At 40.1% G+C, this 17,946-nt stretch overlaps 1 protein-coding gene across 2 annotated transcripts; it reads right to left on the bottom strand.

The window, feature by feature from the left end:
* Positions 1-9,275: 9,275 nt before the first annotated feature.
* BET1 (Bet1 golgi vesicular membrane trafficking protein) lies at positions 9,276-16,604 on the bottom strand. 2 transcript variants are annotated; one of them, XM_082044798.1, is made up of 4 exons: positions 16,389-16,604; positions 13,288-13,385; positions 11,297-11,353; positions 9,276-10,776 (listed from the first exon to the last, which is right to left on the bottom strand). In XM_082044798.1, exons 1-4 carry the CDS (start codon positions 16,405-16,407, stop codon positions 10,621-10,623), a joined length of 330 nt encoding a protein of 109 aa, XP_081900924.1. In that variant the 5' UTR covers positions 16,408-16,604; the 3' UTR covers positions 9,276-10,620. The 2 variants fall into 2 exon arrangements, with proteins under 2 accessions (XP_081900924.1, XP_081900923.1); XM_082044797.1 differs by having other exon boundaries at positions 9,518-10,776; positions 13,270-13,385; positions 16,389-16,594.
* Between the last annotated feature and the right edge of the window lie 1,342 nt (positions 16,605-17,946).

Raw genomic sequence — 17,946 nt, 5'->3', positions numbered from 1 at the left:
AATTTACATAGAGGTGACCTTGAAAGTGATGCAAAAAGGAATATGGAAGCACTCCAGGCTCCTCTAAGGAACTGTCATGTGAGTAACTGGAGGAGCCATGGCAAGTTGGAAAAGGGATTTTGTAGTACTCCAGGGCTTGGTTGTATTTTGCATTTCAGATTCAGAGTTTTGTGGTTTTGATTCTGCATGTAAATGGATGTGTATGTGCATATTTTGAAAAGAAAAAGTGTGAGTCTTCTCATACAGATGGATTTGTGAACTCTCTCTTCCTCTCCCTCTCGCTTGCCATAGTGACATGGGTCCATATTTGCCAAAAAAACTTCTCCACAGATTCCTCAGCTGCTGTTGTCCTAGCTAAGCTGCAAGAGGCTGACAGCCTGGCCCTTCAGTTCAAGGCTAGTTTGCCTTGGAAAACAAAATTTTTCCTTTTCTTCTTGTTTAAGACAGGGTCTCCCTAAGTTTGCTCAAAAAGTAGCAGCAAACTAGTTCTCTTGCTTTAAAGCAGTGTCTCCCATCTCTCTCACCTGTCTTCCAGCTGTATCCTGATTTGATTCTGTTTCCATTAGAAGCACTGTTTAACATTTACTAAAAGTGGCTGTGAATCTTAATGTTTTTCCCTTCCTTTCTATACTGGGATCTGATCACAGAATGCAGACATAGTAAGCAGTCTGTTTGTGTTCCTTGATCCCTAAATAGGTTTCTGTCTTCTCCCTGAAAGCTTCCTTGAATTTACAGTTCTGCAGCATTTCTCAGGGAGCACACTGTCTGCCTTCAGATTTGCTTTCAGGATTGTAACAGACCTTCAAGACACAGGTAGCATGGAAAACAGGAGTTGCCACAAGCTTTTGACAGGGCCCCAAACGAGGCATTAAGGATAAAGTTTACACACTTATCGTTACATACTGGTCTCTATGACTTTCCTTCCCTCCTTCCCATGCCTCTTCACGCTCCTCTGGGTTTTGGTAATTTGAGGCTCAGGTGAAACAGGCATAAAGAGGTCTTCAAGGTACAAGGAAATTCCAGACTTTTTCCACAAATGAAACTCTGCACCCCAAACTGAGCATATGGAATAACTTACTTTAGAAAACCTAATGTATTGTTTGTACCATGTGAAAAAAAGACACCTTTTTTCAACAAGAAAAACAACAAATCTGGCTAAAATGATGTCTTGTTCTGTGCTTTGCTTCTTCAAGTCCTGATGCTGCTGGAAACTGGAATACAAGAAACTACTGACTACACTCGCCAGTGAAAAGCGTTTGACCAGTCCATCCTGCACAACAAAGCTGTGACCTTCTGCCTGGCCAAGCTGGCAATGAAGGTGGACCTCCTTTGCTCGCTGCTGTACCACACCGCTGGTGAGCTCCCACGTCTGCCTTCCCAGATGTGCCTCTCTTTGTGCAAAGAACATTGTCAGGCTAGAGGAACATGGGGAGGTGATCACCAGAGAGGAGGCACGGCATGTTCAGCGACTATGTGTGTGTAGCTCTGCTTCTCTTTTCCTTCTTTTCTCTAGCTCTGGATGTAGAGGGCAACAATGTGACAAAACTTGCTTCCATAGCTAAGCTGAAGGCAAGTCATCTGGCCTGCGAAGTGACTGATAGCTGTCTCCAATTTTGGGGATAAATGTGATTCACCAGTGAGGTTCTGGTGAACAGATTTTTCAGGTAAGCAAGCAAGTGGCAAAACCAGAAAATAGTTTTACAAGATCATTCACTTTTCACGGTGTCAGCTCCTAGCCGATGTGCATGCTAGTGTTCCACTCGATGGTGTGTTGCTGATTTACATTGTGGATGCATCCACTGTCCCATTGACTTTGGGGTGACGTGTGAGTGTCAGGAAGTAGGCTGACTATTCCTTTACTGAATCTTGGCTCTGCGTTACAACTGTGCAGTATGAACTACTCACAGGTTAGCTTGAATGTGTCAGGCAATAGGAAAGGTAAAAAAGGGGAAACCTACGAACAAGTGTTTTTTTTTTTTTTCTCTTTGCTCTTTGTTTGCTTGTTTACAGGAACAGAACTAAAACAAAACAGAAGCTTTCTTCCAAAACAAATGAAAATCAGCTTTATCTTTTTCCCCAAATATATGTTTAAACTGGAGTTCACCATTAGGCTCCTTCAGTAGACCTTTCTGATACCAGTCTCCACCTGATTAGTCATACCAGGTACCATGTGAGAAGTATGAGAGGTGCAGCTGCTTCTAGTGAGTTGTTAGATCATTCAAACAGTACAGAGGCCCTTTTGCAAATTAAGTCCTATGCCAGGCTGTTGAAATTTTACCATATCCCTACTTAAAGCAAAATGCTCTCTAAGCAAACAGGTTTCCTGGCAGCTGTTAGGAAAATTCTGGCCCCAGTATCTTACATTCTATAGAAGGACCAAAAATGTCACTTGCATTTTCTTGCAGTAAGAAATTTCATTTCAGCCCTTATATATATATGATACCTAATCAAGGATTAGCAAAACCTCTTAGTGGTTCAGTTAGTTGAAAGTTTTGGTAAATGTATCTGTGTAAAGAGAGGGCAGAACACTTTAAAAATATCTGTTAAAAGCCTGTTTCTGTTCAGTAAGTTGAGTTACTTTTTCTCTTTTTAACAGCACTTATGAACCAGAATGCCATTGTGGTAGGTCAAAGATATCTTCAACCTTTTTTGATTTGTGGATTCCTGAAAGTTACTGTTGAAGGTACAGACTGCTGTGTGGTGGTGGTTTTAAGTCAGCTCTAAATATGATGGGTTTTCTTAAGTACTTTTTTCATAGACTCTTTATTAGCAGCTAATGGTCCCTGGTGATACAGATGTTGCAAGCTACTGCAGTAGGCATTCTGAATAAAATTAATCTTTATCTTGAAGAGTTTCCTGTCAATGTAGTAATGTGTACAGAGTAATGTGTATATACTTTTATATAGCCTTGATTTGTCTTTAGATTTCCTACCCCAGTATATTATTGCCAACTGTGGGAAAGGGCTTTTCTGTGTGAATTCCAGCGTGGTTTCTAGAGTAAACCAGCACAGTCACATTTTTCCTGAGAAGAAATCCAGAGTATTTCCTATTGGTAAAAACCGTGTCAGCTGGCTAAAGAAACATATCTTTCTGCCTCTAAAACAAACACTGTTATAAATGCGGCTAAAGGTGGTGTGATATTTATACTCAAAAATTTTCTGTGAATCAGTAAAACTCCATCATTGAGTAACCTTACGCTCTAGGAAGGGAGAAGTCAAGTATTACCTAAATAAACAATTACAGGTTCAAGTCAGAATATTTCTTGTTAATCTGTAACGATAAGCAAAGCAGCAACTTTCCCAAAGCCGTTCTTTTCTGTACAGCTGTCTGAGTAACCATTCACGTCACTGTGACATTTGTAAGTAGCAAGTGGGGTAACTGCACAGCATGACATCTGGTCATAACGTACAAAGATTTTCGTAGCATAATCCTTACCAAGTTTCCAAGGAAATTTAGTCTCTGACACACGTCAGGCTGTTAGTCCTCAAAGAACATACAGCATAAACAAAAGTCTGAATTTTAGTTACTGGTGTTGGTGGGGAGATAATAAGCATACACAGCACTAAACTGTCCACAAGATGACTTTCTTTATATCTGTCATTTTAATCATTAATATTTTAAACTTCAAAGAACAAGTGACTTTTCTAAAGTGCAATATTCTCTAGAAGACATAAAGATAGCTGTTTTACCATGTAGGTGTCTATACTGGGCTGATTTTATAGCAAAAATGTCTCCTTTCCAGTTGTACAGATTCTGAGAAGGTGAATAGTTTTGAAAAAAAAAAAGTTTTGAGCCCAAATATCAAAGAACTTAATAGAAAAACACAAGCCAATATGAAAAAACAATAAGAAGGCACTTTCCAGACTTTACCCTACTAGCAGGATTCTGGAGGAGAGTGACAGACTGAAACTGTGTTTGGTTTCGTTTTTTCTCCCCTGCATGACATGCCTCAAAGACGTCATGACTTAGGAAAAAACAATTAGTGAATAAGCCCACAATCTATATCAAAACCCCAGGTTGTGAGAGATCAAAGGAAGAAAAACTTTTAGTAGCAAGTATATTGCAATTTTTCAGACTGTATAACATGATTTTGTAATGACTTCAAGTAGTGATGTATATATTTTAATAGTAATTATGTACACTTCAATTGTTATAGGAAGAACTTGCCAGGCCTTCTTGTAAAAGCTGGATATTTTTGGTTTTGTTTTAGTCTTTTTAAATTGAAATTGTTTTTAAGTACTAAACAGTGCTGCCAGTTCTCACAGGTTTTACTTTTGTGGGGTGTGATGGGGAGAATGCTGTTGTTTCTTTACTTACTGCATCGTGAAAGTCTGAAGAAAGCAACAGTGAAAAATATCGACTACTCGTGTGAAATAGATGAAGTGCAAGTAGCATTTCAAATGCACACAGCTGCAGAAGAAAAACAGATTTCATTTTTTCCCTCAACTGTCACCTAGGTATTGCAATATGAAGTCTTATTTGTAATTAAGGGTAGTTAAAAATCAAACTTCTATATAGTTGTGGGGTTTTTTTAATTTGTAATGCATTTCCTTCTAAATTATTTTCTATATTCCCCATATGTTTAAAAAGTCAGTTGAAATATTTTATTATTTCTTTCTGCATTGTTTTATATTCTTTCTTTCTTTGCCAAGCACGTCTAAACCAGAATGAGTGTAGACAATTGTTTTTTTTAAATCAGTCTTTGTCATTATCACAATTTATGGTTATATCAAACAAAACATAACCTATCAATTCTGCTGACAAAAACAATTTACTTTGAAGTCAGTAGCTAACTGTTGGGACAAGGTTTAATAACAATTCCTCAGTGAACTGTGGAAATTAATCTGTAGTTCAGACTTTTTCTGCAGAGGTTTTGAGACAGATGCCTGTCTACCACTTTGGTTGACTTTTATGAGTACCTTGAGAAGGCATTTAGGAGGTGAAGCACATGACATCTAGCTCTAATAGGCAAATCAATAACTGTGCAGTGATGACTTTAAAGCGGAGCCTTGCTCCAGAGCAGGCCAAGGTGATGTCCACCCCTGCTCCCCTCTCCCTTCAAAATGCCCCTCGGGAGAACCGGCAGGGCCATGGGAATGGTCAGGTGGCTGCTGGTGGCTGGGCTGGGGGTATCAAATTTCTCCCTCTGAGTTAAAGTCTCCTTTAGGTGCTGCTTCATTTGGATGGCCTATAAGCAGTCTGGTTGAGTCTGAAGATTACTAGATATTAAAATTGTGGACAAAAAACTTGCCATCAATACAGCTTCCTGAAAGGAAGCATGGAAATGGCCTTCTGGGAAGCAATGATACTCTGACCCACATAAACCTTGGAAAGGATTTACCAATGTCCTCCTAACCAGGGAGGCAGGGAGCAGTATCTCTGAGGGACCACTGCCATGAAGCCAGCCTGCTAGGGAAAACCAGAGCTGGAGTTACCAAAAAGTCACTTTCTTCCTTATATCTGAGGGGCACGGATCACTGCTGGAAAAGGGAAAGAAAATTACTTAGTTTATTTTCTCAGGACTTTAAAGTTATATGAGATATCTACATTGAGGATAGACAGTGAAACGGGCTCCTCTCAGGGTGGTCATGAAGAGAAAAGGGTTTTTAGATCCCAGTGCCATGTGGCTTTCAAGAAGAAAATGTAACATAGAGCAGCTCTTGAAGCAGGCACAGCTTCTCGTCTGCAGGTAGCAAATGGTTGCAGGATGCACAACTGCAAAAACCATCATATTTTATCAGCTTGTGGCTACAGACAGATTTAGTGTGCCACTAGTTGCAGCCATAGAGTCCATACAGCACGTTACAAGGTCAAAAGCTTTCCTTGTGCTGTGAGATACTGAGAGAGAGGTCCCTGACCCTGCTTCATGGCTGGAGAAATCATACACAAGGGAGAGCTCAGACTGGAGCAAGGACCAGCCTGGATTTTCAGGAGAACTGGGACCAAGAGGTTTACAGGCAGGCTGATGGACATGGCTTGGCTTGTGCAAAGCAAGGGCTGCATGGTGCGCTGGGTGCAGAGGGGTAAACACCAGACAAAAGAGGAATGCTAAACTGAAGGGTTATACTGGATTGTACCACTCAGGAATGCATTCAGGCTGAAAATTAGAGGGTTCCTAATAGAACAACTTCATTATGTAACAGCCTTCAAATTAGGATAGTGCAAGATTAGAAGGAACTTGGTTTTTTTCCCCTAGAGCAGTGTTTGATGCATTTCTGAAGGAAGTTATATGATATAGTACCTATGGAGATACCAAATTTTGTTTGATGATGCAGAGGGACTTTTTTCTCCCTTTTGCTACCTAACTAGAAATTACTGATAACCTGGATTGAGTTTGGGGGGTGGGAAGGTTCCTCACCCTCTCTCATAAACACAGTTTTTAAACTCACCATTTGATAGATGTATATATATTTTTTTTCCGTCCATCAAAAACGGATCGCTTTTTAACATTTATATCTCTTGATTCAGTTGAGCAGAGTAAGTCTTACCATCCTGGTTTCAGGTATATGGCATTTCCTGAACGGGAGGAAACTCTTTGCAGGGAGTGTTTTGGGGTGCTGGAACACAACAGTCAGGATTTATCTCTTTTCTCTGGCCAACTCCCATTCTCTCAGGAAAACACCATTCAACAAGTGGCAAGAGGTTTGGGCCCTCTAAATGACACCTTTCTGTAACTGGTGCATTGCAGGCTCTCCTGGTCCAGGTGAAGCCACCACAGGTTGGTGTTCACCTCAGCAGGGCTGTAGGTAACACCGGACGTGCTGCTCTGTTGTGGAGCAGTGACAAGGTGACAGAGGGACTGGAAAGCAAAGTGATGCTGTGCCAGAAGAAAAGCATTCCAGGGGTAGCCTGCCTGAAACAATAATATTCTAATATATATTTTTATATATTTAAATATTTATATGCTGTATCAATAATGCATTATTGATAAAATATAAACCATCAAACTGTAGATAGATATAGATATAGATGATATAGATATAGATAAAAATAGCTGATATACAAGCTTACTTTACTATGCATCTTACCCAGCTTCCTCACAGAGTTCCTGGCAGGATAGAGAGTCCCATGGTTTTGTCTTCTTACATTGAAAGCAAGTCTCTTTCCCAGAACAGGGCTGCTAGATTAACATCATGCAAGTCCTTTGTCATCTTGATCCTCTTAAATGAGGTAAAACCTTCTGTTCTGTCTCCATGGGGAAGAGATGGGCACTAGCTGCCTGCTTGTAGATGCTGGAGGAAACATTTCTTATCTCACCCATAGAGACAAAAATGTTATCACCAGCCATTTTGTAAAGACGTACAAACACATGTGAAAGGTGTTCTGTTTTCTTTTTAATACTATATTTATATAATGGCTGCAACATGTCTGTCACATCGCTAATGCCAGATCTTACCACTGCCCATTTATAACTTCATATAAACAAGCCATGTGTCCAGGATTCCTACTGCAAATGAAGGGCTTTTATCAGCATCACAGAGGAGTTCTGAGGATTAATTACTTACCATAGCTACATTGCTGTGAAGATGTAAGCATTGGCAGGGGCCGTCTGCAGCTGGAAAAAGCAGACAGCACTGCAGCACGATGAACAAGTGACCTACAGTTGTTCCAGCTCCACTGCCTCCAACAAGGCACATAGGAAGGTGGGGAATCTTCAGGCTACTGAATTAAGTAGAAGTAGTTTGGCAGAACTATGGTGTTGCATGTTTTGGTGTGTTTGTTGTTTTATGGGTTTGTTTGGCTTGGTTGAGTTTGGGTTTGTTGGTTGGTTGCGTTTTTTTTGGTTTTGTTTGTTTGGTTTGGTGTTTTGTTTGTTTTTTTCTTCTTCTCCCCAAAGGTGAAATCTGTGAAGAAAATTGCTTAAGGTACAGGTGTTAGCAGTCTGGCTAGCACACGGAACTGTTTGGGATCACTCTGATATAAAATGGCAGTTTTTAAACTAGTCTGATTAGAAATATATAATCAAAGGTAAATAAGCTTGGAGGAGCCATTCATTTTGAAAGCAGAAAAGCTTTATATATTACATACTACTATACTATAGTACCATGTAATAGTATACTATAATAGGGGTAGGAAGTGGATGAGGTGTTCTGTAGACAATCGGCATTAGTATGTATCCTGTAGGTCATTGGAGCCAGCAGTCCATCAGAAAACCCCGGGAAGAGCCTATGATGCTCTACGTGACTGTCCAAAGTGATAAGACCTAAACAGAAGCTTGTATGGAGTTCAGCTGCAGGAGGTCTGGCTAGGCTTAAGCAGGGGCAGTTGTATGCTGGGAGAGGTTTTAACTTATTTCAAGATGAAAATACAGTGTTACATCAAGTTAAGGTTATTTTTTAAATAAGCTGAAAATTAGATGTGCCAAATTATATCTTAAGTCTTCTGAAGTAGCAACATCCCTGTATACAAAAGGGTGTTTATGGTGCTGGCAACACATTTGTCCACACCATGTATGTTACTTCTGTAAAGAGCGTAATGAAAGAAGCTTCATAATAAATGCATAGAACACATGGGTTATGTACAGTTTTGTACTTGCTCCATCAGTATAGCAAGCAAATGTTTAATGTGATTAGGAGGTGGTACAGAGGAAACCATGCTTGTCATCATATGCAGATAACTGGAAACAAGTCCAAGCAAGTGATGCATCTCCACTCTTCCTTGAAAATTAAGCAAGACCATGCACACTGAATGCAACAGCCAGTGTGTTTCAAGGGTAAAATAAGTACCTTTCAATCTGGTTTGGCATTTAAAATAAAAGTCCTGGGTATTTTTTATACATGACCTGAAGGATTGGTAAAAGATTTTTACCAATATGTGCTCTGTCAAGACTTAAGGAACACTGTTAACGTATTTTTCAGAACAAAGACAGAAAAATGTATTGGTCATAGAACTAGGTGTTTCCACCCATTTTTTTACTTTCTATTAGGTAATTTAAAAAATTACAATTTATTAGTATGGCAGATTGATTGTTAGAAAAAAAAAAATGCCTAAAAATTGTTCATACACCATGTATAAGAACCAGGAGTATATTCTAAGAGGATGATGAACTATCAGGGGAGTGTAGCTGTCAAACATATGTCAGTAATTAGCATCTCATTAGGCACCTTGCACTCTACTGTCTCACCAATACTATAAAAGTGCAACAATTTTTGATGGCAAATTCTATCCTACTGGCGAGCTATTCTCATAAAAAGACAACGCATTATCCTGGTGTTAGTACTTAGATGTTCTGTTATTTGTAGAACTATTGTAGAGCTTTTAATAAAAATTAAACCGGCCAGAAATATTTAAGCTTTAATTACTTTTACACATACTGTGTGTCTCATATTAGATATGTGATTTACATGCCACACCTCTGTTATACATGAAATCTAACATGAAACAAATGTAGCAGACACCTCAATTTCTTACTTTAATAGTGCTCCCCACAACAATATAGCCATGTAAATGCAGCTCCATTTCCAAAAAATACACTGGTGTTCTACAGTAGAAAAGAATGTATAAAACCAACACTAGCTAGAATACTACAGGACACTTTATTTGTCAGCTTGGAATTAGTTATTAATGACAACATGTTATACAGTATTTCTAGAAAAGTTTTCCAAAAATTGTAGCTACAATTTCAATTAAGAAACTTAATATTTGAATGTTAAACTCAACAACATAACAGCTTCACCTGTTAGAAACTATTTGGTGATCCAAAGCAAAGTCTTAAAAATAAAAAAACCTTAATATGACAGCACCTCCAACAAGTGCATCACAATATACTTTAATATAAAATTCAAAATATCTGACCTTGTATTTCAGATGTAACGCAGTGTAGATTTAGGGATCATCACAAATTGGAAAGTAAACATACTAATGGTAAAAGTTCTAAGTGATTCAATGGAATCATTAAGTTTATATACTTTAAATATAAAGAATACATTTGCACTGTGTCCATATTGGTTGATCCCAACGATCAAAGGCATTTGCTTGAAGGCAGAGATGGGTAAGCATGATTTGTCACATTTAAATAAAAAAAACCCCAAAATTAAAAAATCCAGTTTTAACACAGTTTAAGCTACCTAACATACAAGCTACCAGACCTATCCACAAAAATAATTTGGGGGGGTACTACTATTACATTTGTTAGCTTCAGTCCAGCCTTTTAAAAATCCACAGATAAAACCCATTTAGAAAGATCCAAGTATTCTTCATGCTTTTGCAACCTAGAAATTACTATATGCCTGAAACTGGAGCTCTAATTTAGAGCATGGCCCAGAAAGAAAGGCAGAAAGAAAAAGAAAGCCTTGTAATTCTGCAGTTGCTTAATATCCGAACAACCGTTGTTCTCTATATTTTTCAAATCAAGTCTAAAAACTATTTTCCCCTAAAAAAGCAACCTATTATGCTAGCAGTTTCTGCATATTTACAAATAATCCCCCCAAAACAGAGGATGATGGGAAAAATTCTGATACATTAAGAAAACTATATATAACATTGCATTAATAGTTAATGCAATTTACAATAATTTCACTGTATTTTACCAACAGAATATGTCACTTTAGATCAATGTCTTCATTAATTAAGACTGCTTCATAGTTGAAATTAAACCATTTAAACTGAAGGTAACATGCATCACCTCAGTTTAATAATCCAGTATATTACAAAAAAAACAAACAATGCAAAGAGCATCATGTAGCATAATAACTTTGTCTGGCTTCCTCTGGATAGTGTTCTCAGGCGGCCCATGGTTGCACCTAGAAGTCCACCCGCAGAGTCAAAATCATTATCCTACATTTAAAAACAAACAAAACAACAAAAAGCATGTTATACTGGGAGGTAAAAAAATAAAATAATAATTTAAAAAAAGACTACTCCTAAAGCTTGCTAAATGCAGTTTTTCCTGTTTTTTCAAATTTTCCAAAACTAAAATTATGTCAGAGGCAGTTTCTGAAAAATTAACCAGGAAAACTCTGGCCAATTTATCCAGATCAATGCAAGCAAGAAAGGTATTTCTGACTTCCTTATTTTTTGCTTTCCTCCTCTATTCTTAAATATAATTAACTATAGAACTGCCTTTTTAACAATACTTTACAATTGCTAATTGAAAATAAATAGCCATATCTTAAGTGGAAAGATCTTGGCTGTGCCTTCGAAGTAATGCATCTGCACATCTTTTTGTGCAGAAATATTGCTGCTGAATTAGTCCGTCAACATTTTAATACAAATGTTCATACTAAATTAAGGAATGCTTTACATTAAATATGGGGTGGGATTAAAGGTTTAGTAAAGTTAGTGACTAAACACTTACCATTTCTGATAACATTTTATTTTGGTTTTTAACTTCTGTTCCAATTTCAATGGAAAGCTATTAAAACAAACAAGAAGCATTAAATGAGTAATCAGTTATACACAGATAAGAGAAACCAGTCTAAAATATTTGATGTGACTAGCATTTCCCCAGGTAAAACGAGAAGACAGTACCTGGTATTTTCAATAAACAACATGCACAATATTCTGTCAATAAGCCTCAGGAAAGTAAATATTTGTCATTTGACTAGATGAGTCTAGAGAGACATAGAAGATACTCAGTGCTCCTCCTCCCCTTTTCTCCTTCAACAGAGTACTCCTTATTAAAATTATTGCACGGACTTTCAAAAATTCAAGATCTAGTCAAGCCTAAGTAGCAATTACTCATTTCCTGGAACAATTGTTAAAACTACTGGCACACAGCACAGAGGACCACAAGCACTCTTTTTGACTCAGTGTTGCTGGAGTTGACACCTGTAACCTGGTAAAGCATCTCTTTTGACAAGCTGCTTCTACGCTATAAAGGGGAATTTCTTTTCTGAAATTGTGTATTCCTTCTCTGCTTTGCGTCATGGAACAGCAAGGGCACAGCAGGACAAGGAGGCACATCGAGTTATTCAAGTGACAGTCCGTCCAGAGGTAGTAACCAGGGTCAGCAACAGCCTGGTGATCACCCAGCACATCCACAGCTGCGAGACAAGTGCAAAGTCAAGCCACAAAGTCAAGTCTACAAGTGAGGGTCGGAACTAGGGAGGTATAAGGCCAGGCACAGACACAGCTGCAACACCGCAAAGGTGGGGGCCAGCCAGGAAAGCCTTGGCTTAAAAGCAGCTCCCAAGTAAAACAAGGAGAACCAACACTAAGGGTTCTTGGCAGCTCTTCCTCTGTCACAGCTCTTACCAGCACGTGGCCCTTGAGCAACCAGCCCAGCTCTGGGAACGGAGGGAAATGTGCTCCAGGCCTCCATGCTTTGGATTAGCCAAAACCCATGTTTTTTGTGGCATAACCTCAAATCCCATGATTTCTTACTGTTGCATTTTTCTGCAATCTATAATTAAGTCAAGAGTGAAACTGACTGTACATGAGGCTTCTCATTACATTGCAGTAGAAGATGCAACTGCAGAAAGAACACACATGCTACTGCACGGGGCACTACCAACTGCACTGTCGACATATGCCGATTTGGAAATATAACAGAGAAGGAGACAAGAAATGAAATTCTAGAACAAAGGTCAAAGTTCTTCTTTTTGCCCCCTTAACTTACCCTAAATTATTACTCTAAACCTAAGGATTTTGTTTCTATTTTAGACTAAACAAATTACTTTTAAGCAAAAGTATTAGCAACAGAAATTTGAATGAGTTTAGGCCTAAGAATTCATTGGCTTGTACTACATACATAGAAATACCATCTATTGCTAAGAATGTATTTTAAAAAAATCTTTAGTTGTTCAGAAAAAAAAAAAACACACACCACAGAGTTCTCTTTCAGTTAGACTTGCTTGAAAGAAGTCCTCAATCTCCAGAAGGAATCAGAATCATTAAAACAAAAAACTTCTCTTTCACAGGATATTGGCATATTATTTCTAACAGTTGTTTCTACAATACAGTTTTATCAGCAGATACAGCAGAAGCTGATGGGCCATAATGATAACACCAAAAAGTAGTCCATTTTCTTAAATGAAACAGACAGTTTACTGACCTAAATTCTAAGTTTCTAGTTTCTGCAGACAGCAATTCATTCTGTAGGACAGCGAGGTAACACCATAGCTCTCCTCAAATTAATTAGATTTTTTAAGGTAAAGGTGTCCTTTTTTGCTAAAGGAAGAATCAGTATACAAATGACTCACTGCGTATTTTGGCAGACAATAATTCTTTCTTGTATTAAATTTGTGTTTTAAACTATGTCTACTGCTTCACTGGTGCATATAATTTAATTCAATAAATGTGACGATACCACTGTAATTAAATACTTACTGATTTAATGGCACTGACTTTTGTACGCAGACTTTCTGTCAACCTGTCATTTTCTTCTTCATAAACACTGTATCCACTATTGGTATAGCCATGGTTCCCAGCAGGTGTTCCATCGCCTATAAATACAACAGCCAGGAGTTAAGACAGAAAACACCATTGGAGCAAGTGCTCTTCACATGCACAAAAGCTCTCTTTTCATTTAAAATGCATTTCCTTAGCGTCACCCTTGGCAGTCAAGAAGAGGTGCTGCATGTTTCTGAGACAGAGATTCAACCTTATTGAAACACGTAAGTGTTTCAATATGCAAATCAAAAAAGGAAAACTGGGGAATGGCTGTAGTTTAATACTACAAAATTCTTCCCCAGCATGCATTTTCAGATTACCTCTATGGAAGTCAACCTAGCCATTACATGGAGATGTGAAGAAAGACTTGAGACCACTACATAGAGCAGTAAACCTAACTGAAAATAGGAAAGTTGAGATAATTCTCTAATACAGGAGAGACTGCCCACATTTAAAGGAGAGACCATACTCTGATCCTTACTTGTTTCTCTACAAACAAGAACTCAGACCAGAAGCCAGGCCTCTGAGCAGAACACTGCCACTTCTGTCACCATTCTGCAATTCTGTTCCACTCCTGCCTTTGCTTTTTGAGTGACAGAGCTTCAGTACTGTTAGCAGACAAATGATGCAGCAGAGTACGCAGGGCAGAAGGGAATTAAAGCTCCACAGCTCCACACATTTGCTTCCTCCAACCTCTAATAAAGATCCCCTACTGGTCAGCAGCATGGGCACAGGAGAATTAAAGCCATGTCCTGTCTAGACAAAATCAGTCTTAGGCCTCAAATATAAGATTTGAAACCAAAGAATAGAGATCAAGACTGAGAAAGGCAACCAGAAAAGAACTATTATAAGCTTATGATAAAGATCCTACTAGTTTAAGTCAACTAGAAATTTAGCTATAACATTAACCTATATTTATGTGCTCATCAGAATGCCACATTAAAATTATCTGAAAGCCTTTGCTTAATTCCTCTTCAATGCACTTGAAAGATTTTTGTGTTGGGGTGCCTTTTTTCTTCTTGAGGAAAAGGGAAAAAAATGAGACACCAACCACATTCGCAGATAAAGCTCCACCTCAGTTTTACTGTGTGCCTGGCATACATAATACTAATATTTTAAAATATAATTACAATGCTATTTTGATAATAGATGTAATTTTATATTAAACCATAAAGCTGTTATTTAAGTAATGACAATTCTTTAGTTTGTACTTGTAAATTGCTTTAACGTTATTCTATAAACTAAGCTAACAGCTAATTCTCAACAAGACTGGGTGAACTGTATGTTTCCATTTCATCACGAGAGCCAAGAAGTCCCCCCCCCCAGGCCAAAATACAAACAGTGACTATAGAAAATTGATTAAAATTACATCATTTAGAGAGGAAGGGTCGTCCCCTTTGTCTTGTTTTACAAATATATCTAACTACAGTACTTCCGACCAAGGGACACACAATTATGAATGTATTTAAAGTTAATATACCATATAGCTTCAGGCCAAAATACCATAACTACTATTATTATTACACAGACTGTGTCATAACAACTGCCACAAACCTTTAAATAGGCACAGACACTTCTATACATGTTATAGAAAGCACTTCTGTAGAAGCCTGGCTACTGCTTTTTACAGGATGGACAATAACTTCAGCATGGCAGATATATGGGCTGCCTTGCAATACTGTTCATGGACAGGATACGTAATATAGACATGACCATAACATAATCACTGGTTAAAAAAGAGGTACCAGGTAGCAGGTGATAATGACATAAATGCTGGTACCTAACTTCTATTTACAGCCTACTAAATAAAAACGAATTCCGGACTGACAGTAGAAATGCCAAGGAAAAGCAGCACGTTGTACTGCAGCTGACAGCAGTCATAACAGACATTTAAGTCTTCCATTTGGCCTTCTAGCAGATTTCTTAAGAAGTAGTTTCAGGATGTTTCTCAAGGCATTGTCTTCCTGAGACATGCTAAAAACCCACATGCTCTTTCCCCTGCACTCCTTCCATAACCATCCATCCCTTCACTTTTTCAGAAATAGCATAATGAACAGGATGGCCTTCAGTCTAACAATTCTCAGTTCATATCCAAGAGCAAGTTGATAGTGTGGCACAGAAAAGGATTAAAGAAGTAAGCATTATCAAATGCCCACATTTTCATGATAAACATCCCAACACCTTTCGTCATCTAGGAAAAAGAAATTCCAAGACTTAATTTTCTTGTGAAAGTCCTATTACACAATACAAACCAAAATTGTAGAAGTAAATCTTGAGTAGTGTTACAGACACATCTAGTTTAGACATATGGCATTTATCAGCCCCTGAATATTCATTTTCAAGGAAAAAAAAAAAAATCAAGAACTCAGTCATAAACTTCTAAGGTGTAAACATTACCTAAGCTTTAGAGTGAGATCACTGCACCTACATGATTCTAGAATCCAACATGGAAGTTCAAAGTTTCTTTATAGTCATCAGTGTGGCTGTCAGTTGAAACGTGAGGCCTAAACTCAAAACACCGAGCAGGAAAACACATGCACACACACACACAAGCGCGTTTGAAAAGGACTTGACTGAAGTGTGATAAATCTGTCCATCCACAGACGCAGGACTCAAACTAGCACTGCATTCGAACCATTCACGAATACAATTAAATACAAACCCCAGTGCTGCTCCGTAAATCCAGCTGAGATAAAGACAGGAGAGACGGAAGCACAGGTGACGGACACGACACTTTCCCCGGCCAAAGCCCCCGAGCTCTGCCGCAAGCCCACAGCCCCCCTTCCCGCACCGACCCTCCCGAAGCACCCCGGGGGCCGGGCCGGGGCCTGCCCTTCCCAGCCGGCTCGGGCAGCGGTTGCCGCAGGCCCGGGCACAGCGCGGCCCAGCCCACAGCACAGGCTGCCCCGGCCCGGCCCGCCGAGCCTCTCACCCCTTCTCCCCCTTCGTTTAACCCCCAGCAACAGGGAGGCCACGCAGCCACTGCCCGCGCCCGACGCCCCGCCAGGCCGGGCCGGGCGGCTGCAGGCCGCGCCGCCGAGAACCGCCGCGCTTACCCAGCCCCGCGCGCCGCATGGCTGCGCCCGGAGCTGCCGAGGGAGGAGGAGAAGGGCGGCAGCGGCTCCCGGGCCCACGGCGCCTGAGGCACGCTCGGCTCTGCGGGGCTGCCGCGGCCCAGCTCCGGCTCGGCCGCCCGGCTCAGGCACCGGCCAGCGCCACGACAGCGCTGCGGGCTCCGCGGGGCGGGGCCGCGCGGGGGCTGGCGGGGGTTGTAGTGCCGCGCCGGGCGGAGGAGCGGCCTGGCCTAGGCCTGGCGGGGCCCAGCGGCGGGGTCTTGCGTGGCGGGCGAGCGGGAGAGCGAGCTGAGGACGGGCCAGGCTCCTACAGCCTCGTGGGGCACAGTTACCGCAGGCTGGAGCGCGGTGTCTGCAGGGGATCCCCGCAGCGCCCGAAGCAGCGTGGCGTCTGTCGGGGGACAGTGTGACAGACCATTCGACCCACGTGTGACCAACGGGCCCTGAAAATGGCGTGCTTTACTAGAAGTGCACATTTCAGGGGCTGGACTGTGAGACAGTGGTTTCGGGGCAGACGAAGGTGGCAGGAGCATCATGTGAGAGCCCAACTACTGGCTGGGCAGCCTCTGCCCTCCATGGTCACCTCCCTGCGGCTTCAGGAGAAGGGCAAATTCTATTAACCAGTCCTGAATTTACTTAATACATTACCTACTTCAGCTTGCATTAAACTTTTAAGAATTGGTCCTGAAAGGCAAAAAAAAAAAATCTTTGCTTTCATTTCAGAGGGCCATAACAGACAGTCAAAAAATTAAATTCAGTGCTGAGTGGAGCTTTACCACCTTTTTTTCACACTATTTAGCAGTAACAGGCAAGCTACTGCAGCATACAGCAACTTGAACTGGAAATCCACAGATTTCATTATTGTTGAATCTTTGGTTCTCTAAAAGATTTAAATTTAATTTGTAAAAATAATTTTTTCTTCATTCTTTAACATCTTGTAATGCTTTATCAGAAGTGGGTTTTACCTGCTTGTGTTAAAAGATGTGACTCATCTTGTATACCAGTGGATTGTATTTATTTCCCGGGATGATACCAGAATGATTTATCAGTACTCCAGCATAAAGCAAAACATGTTACGGAGCCCATTCAGAGTTTGCTACTTCAAGTGCATCATTCACTGGAGTAAAGATGGGTTTTTCCAGTCACAAGAAGCTACCATACCACTGATTTATATGGGGTGTGTGTTCTGGTAGGACCTAAGACACTGAATATTCAACCAAGACCTACTTGTGTTGTACAAGCTATATAAACTCAGACTAAAGCTTCTGCTTCAGTTAGCTTGCAGTGTAACAGGAGCCTTCATCTGGGCAGGTAAAGTTGTAGAAGGAAGAATGAAATGACGCTCGTCAGTGAGAATGCCTGTGCCCTTCAGCTGACACCCTGCGTAGCTCCTGTAAGACAGCCCATGTATCTTTTGCAGAGCATAAAAAAGACAATTGCAGCATTGAGAAGCTGTTGTTCATTTATTTACTCCTCAGCCACATCTGAATGCCCACATCTCAAACAACATTATAAAGAGTAAAATGAATGTAATGTAGAA

Source organism: Streptopelia decaocto (assembly GCF_964273445.1).
Source record: "Streptopelia decaocto genome assembly, chromosome: 2".
Lineage (NCBI taxonomy): Eukaryota > Metazoa > Chordata > Aves > Columbiformes > Columbidae > Streptopelia > Streptopelia decaocto.
The sequence above is the reverse complement of the archived record's forward strand: the minus strand, read 5'-3'. Positions and strand labels throughout refer to the sequence as shown.